The sequence below is a fragment of the Populus euphratica genome, unplaced genomic scaffold (assembly GCF_000495115.2).
Source record: "Populus euphratica unplaced genomic scaffold, PopEup_1.0 scaffold29.1, whole genome shotgun sequence".
In the NCBI taxonomy this organism is placed as follows: domain Eukaryota; kingdom Viridiplantae; phylum Streptophyta; class Magnoliopsida; order Malpighiales; family Salicaceae; genus Populus; species Populus euphratica.
The window spans coordinates 160495-165203 of record NW_011499888.1 but is presented as its reverse complement, the minus strand read 5'-3'; the positions used below and the strand labels follow the sequence as shown (position 1 = coordinate 165203).

Here is a 4709-nt window from a genome sequence, read left to right as displayed (position 1 = left end):
CAAATCTATAGAACCCAGTGGAACTTCTTAGTAAATCAATTAAGCAATAACTACACCTAAGGCATAGGTATCAGATCTTACTGTTCCCCATCAACAGAATAACTGCTTTAATCTTACTAACATTACCAAGTAATTTTTTAGAGAACTCTATCTCACGTTTTAAGTTCTATATACAAGTAGATCTCCTAAAACTGTATAGTTTTCTGTGATTTTAGCTGAGAAATCAGAAATCATACGATATCACGTTCTGTGACATAAGGAAGAAAACACCTAAATGCATCTATGAGAAGAAAAAGGTTTCCTATCAGTGGAAAATGAGAAAAAATTGTGACAAAGTAGCACAACCATATAGGCCACAAAGTAAAGCAACTATTCTTCTTCTCATATTCTTTCTCTAAAGCTAGGAAGTAGAGCAACTACTATCAACAGAGAAACAGTGTGGCAGCTGAGATTGCAGCATGAAAGAAGGGAGGGAGGACAGACAAGAATTTGGAAGGCGCAGTGAGAAGGTAATAACACCGAATCTAAGGACCAAATTCCGAATAACTGTTGGGGAAAAAAATCCTCTTAAACTTCCACAAGAAAGACATGCATTCCATAACAAAAATCAATATCTGTCCTTTGTTTTGGCTGTTGCCTTTTGATTGTGATTAGAATAAGGTTGCATTGTTTAAGGCGATATTAGTTGCAAGGAACAATTTATTATATACAAGACACTGAGACACTTAAATCTACATGCCTGAATGAGACCACTGGTATTTCCAGCAAAAAGATGATTGTATCTTTCAATTTTTCCAAGAACCTCAGCAGCATCAGGATCACTGCGCTCCCTTAATGAAGCTTCACCAGGAACCAGCAATGTAATCTGCCGACGACACAGTGGACATTTACATGGCTGGAGTACGGATCCATGATGCCAAACAAGCATAATACAATCACCTAAAATACCAAGTAAAAAAAATTGCATTACCTGCATGTTTAATCTTAACAATCTAGAAACCAGAGATTAGAAAGAGAGAACCCATATATCATTTCAACAAAAGAAAATAGATAAAAATATGCATTTTGACCACATAACTGGACAAAGATTCCTTCTTCAAGTATAATTTTATGCTTTTATATGATAACATTATTGTCAAGGAATCCTGCGTTGTAAAACATCTGGTTCTTGCAAAAATGAAACACAAGAAAATGTTGATTGAATGCAATTCCTATTATGAGCACAAGATTTAACAGAAAACCAATGTCATCGAACTAAATATGTTCCTATGAACAACTTGTGCAAATCATAAACTCAAAATTAAGCATTATCACAATAAACCAAATGCCTCAAAGTTAATTTAAATTAAATGGGTACTAATAATTGATTACTAATGTTAAGATAAACTTTTCAATCAATTCCTTTTCCTGGTTCAACTCCTTAAGCTCAAAAGCCATCATAGACACAAATTGTTATTATTAAATGATAATTTAGCAAACAAAAGAAAACCCATGAAAGATAATCATTTATCATTCATGAATACCTTCAAAATCTTCTTCCTTGTTAAAAAAAGAAAGAAAGAAAAACTCACATTGGATTCTTGTTTTTAAGCTAATTCGGAAATAAAACGGAAGTGTAGATGAGAAAATGGAGAAGAAACTGACCACAAAACCAATGAGAGCAATTGGCCTGGCAAGCAATGTTGAAATGTCCATGGCATATGGAGCAAAAATCATTCACCGGAGGTCCATCCATTGCTTCCTTCTCTGTTTGTTTCGTTCTTCTTTCTTTGCTTAACACTTAGATTTTTCGATTTCCACCGTCTTTCGTTTTGGGAAACTAAAAATGTTGACGAATAAGATTTCTACGTTTTTTAATAAATAATAATAATAATAATAATAATCCAACAACGGCCTCAGTCTATAAATTCCCGTTCCATTTATCTATGTTTTTCATAGACAGAGGAGCAGGTAATAATTTATATTGTTATGTTGATGGGAAAATGGTCGTACGGTATGGTAGTAAATAAGGGAAAGGAGCGGCTAAGGCTGTAAAAAGAAAATGAAAGTGGCAAAATACTGTTTGGGACCTATAGTTTTTCCAATGTTACAAATTGAATCTTATAATTTAAACATGAAGGGAAATATAGTTTACCAAGCGTAAAAGAAATACATATAAACATTGGTAAACTGTCTCCTAAAAAAATAAATAAAATTAAACAATTTTTTTTATATAATATTGAGATGAAAAAATATTTGATTTATTTGGATTAATTTGAATTGACCTGAGATATCCAAAAAAATTAAAAAAACTCAATCTTGAATTAACTCAATGTTAAAGAATAAAATTAGCAAAACATAACATTTAATTTAAAAAAACTTAAATGAATTTGAGTCAATCAAACAAACTCGTAACACAAGTTAAGGACATTATCAAATTAAATAAATCTTATATCTCAAAGATTATTTTTCATTTAGTTATACGATAATAAAGTATATTATAATTTTTTTGTATGAATTATTTTCTAAAAAAAAGACAAGATAGATGCATGGGAGAGATAGCAAAAATAGATCATTGATAACAAATTATAAAATTGTATTTGTTTAGATTTGAGTTAAATAAAAAAAATAGATAATTGATAATAAATTGTGAAATTGTATTTTAAAAAAATTGAGAAACAAAAAAAGCATAAAAAAATTAGTTCGGATATTGCAAGTTAACCCGTTAAATCTGCGACCTAGTTTATGGACTCAATTGGGTTTAATGATCTTTTATCAATTTTTTTACCAAAAAAAACTAAAAGGAGACTAGATGTGTGGATCTAATTGCCCAACGTATTTGAGCATTAGAAAAATAGCACAAACATGTGAGCTTTCTAACATAGCCCGCACGCCTTCTGTTTTTCTATTTTAAAGAGGCGGAATGATTTGTTTTCCATCCTAATTTTTATAAAAAAAAGGATAGGAAATGATGCGTCATTTATTTTTTTGTAGAATCTAGCGATCAAAGGTCACTATAAAAAAGAGGTCTCGAGTTTTTTTTGACTAAAAAACTTATTTTTCAACTTATTTTTTTTACATAAAATATTTAAAAAACATCTTGATAAACATATCTATGGCTACAAAAAAACAGCTCAAAAAACTAAAGTCAACTCAATGTTAAAATCATTCCCATAGATAGATCTACCCCCTTGGACAAAGAGAAAAACAACACATGGGTGAAACTCCTCTCGTGAAATCAAACCTAATGACATTAATATTGATCATTTTATAGTTGGAATCGTCAAAAATTATGAATTTCTTTCTCTACACCGTAATCTAGCAAGCATCTCTCCTCTCTCACAAAAAATTACTAAAAGATAAAGAAAATAAATTTTGATATTAATATTAAATTTCTAAAAACTAAAAGCACCAGTTATCTAATAATTAAAAAAATAAAAGATTAAAATAAAATTTGAAGTTAACATCTATTTTACCTATTATTTTCATATTAGTTATCTATCTATAAATCAAACCTTTTTTTTTCTTAAAAAAATAAAGTTGATTAGAGTTAAAAAAAAGTCAATATAGTTTTAAAAGCCTTAATTATATATATATATAAAAGAGAATCAAATTGAATTTTTTTTTTATAATGATTTATAAGAGTGTGAATAATTTTTACGGTTAAAAGGCCACTTGGTTTATTTTTGTTAATAACTACACCATAAGGAAATTTTGATGATTATACAAGACACCAAAGCACAAAGACAAATGGATTTTTTTTATCACGTAAAAATGGATTTTAAACCTGATAAATTTTTTTTGACGGTAATGTCAAAATTGCAATTATATTTCTATCAATTCCACAAATAAATTTACGCAAAAACTATCTTGGTCACCTCTGTCCTAGTTCGTAAGCTTTTGGCTAAATTGTATTAAAATTTAGGTATAAATGATCGGTTCAATTTTTGAATATATTTTAAAAAATAACCATTAAAATTTACAAAAAAATTATTTTTTTTCAAATTTTTTTAAGGAAAACAAACAAATTTCTATAAAAAAAAAATTTAAAATAAAATATGAATTCTTTAATAAGTAAAATAATTAGAAATCCTTCTAAGATGTTTAATTTATTTTCTCAATAAAATATAAATGCATTGGACATGAGACAAGTAGAGTTCTGTAAAAAACACCAGGGGAATTTGACGCTGCTATGGGATTTTATTTTATTTTTCTGTTTCCCCCTAGGATTCTTATTATGAGTAATTGCAAAATAAAACATTCCACCTGATTTTTACAGAGAACAAGGGATCTGAGGACATTATTTTCCTTTTTCTGCTTTATACTTATCCATATTACTCCCCTCATTGACCAGATTTACTGAATAAAATTATCCATATTTCTGGAAATGCGTACCTCTCTCTTTGTAGGATGCACATTCACATCAACATGTTCAGGTGGCAAAACTATTGACATGTATATGAAAGGTTTTGAAGCTTTTGGTAAGGTAGCAGCATAAACAATTTCGATAGCTCTCTTTAAAGCAGTGCATTCCACTAGTCTATCTGTAGCAAACAAAAAAGACCATGGTAAAAGAAAGTTACAAAAGGAAAATGTGTGAGAACCAAACTATTTTCTTTCTTTTTTTTTTCATACTCTTATAGGAAAAGAAAACGGAAAAAAAGAGTAGAAGGCATATAACTTCAAATAATTTGCAATTCATCCTATTTTTCTTCTTTCCATAACAATCC

At 29.1% G+C, this 4709-nt stretch overlaps 1 protein-coding gene across 1 annotated transcript; it reads right to left on the bottom strand.

The window, feature by feature from the left end:
• Nucleotides 1-356: 356 nt before the first annotated feature.
• LOC105130634 (E3 ubiquitin-protein ligase RNF170-like) lies at nucleotides 357-1969 on the bottom strand. The gene is made up of 2 exons (XM_011033207.1): nucleotides 1645-1969; nucleotides 357-939 (listed from the first exon to the last, which is right to left on the bottom strand). Exons 1-2 carry the CDS (start codon nucleotides 1733-1735, stop codon nucleotides 671-673), a joined length of 360 nt encoding a protein of 119 aa, XP_011031509.1. The 5' UTR covers nucleotides 1736-1969; the 3' UTR covers nucleotides 357-670.
• Between the last annotated feature and the right edge of the window lie 2740 nt (nucleotides 1970-4709).

What these genes read in the sequence shown, in the direction of transcription:
- LOC105130634 (XM_011033207.1), bottom strand. Translation starts at nt 1,735, where the DNA reads ATGGATGGACCTCCGGTGAATGATTTTTGCTCCATATGCCATGGACAT. An exon ending in TTGCTCTCATTGGTTTTGTG is followed by an intron (nt 940 to 1,644) that starts GTCAGTTTCTTC and finishes TTGGTATTTTAG; the next exon opens with GTGATTGTATTATGCTTGTT.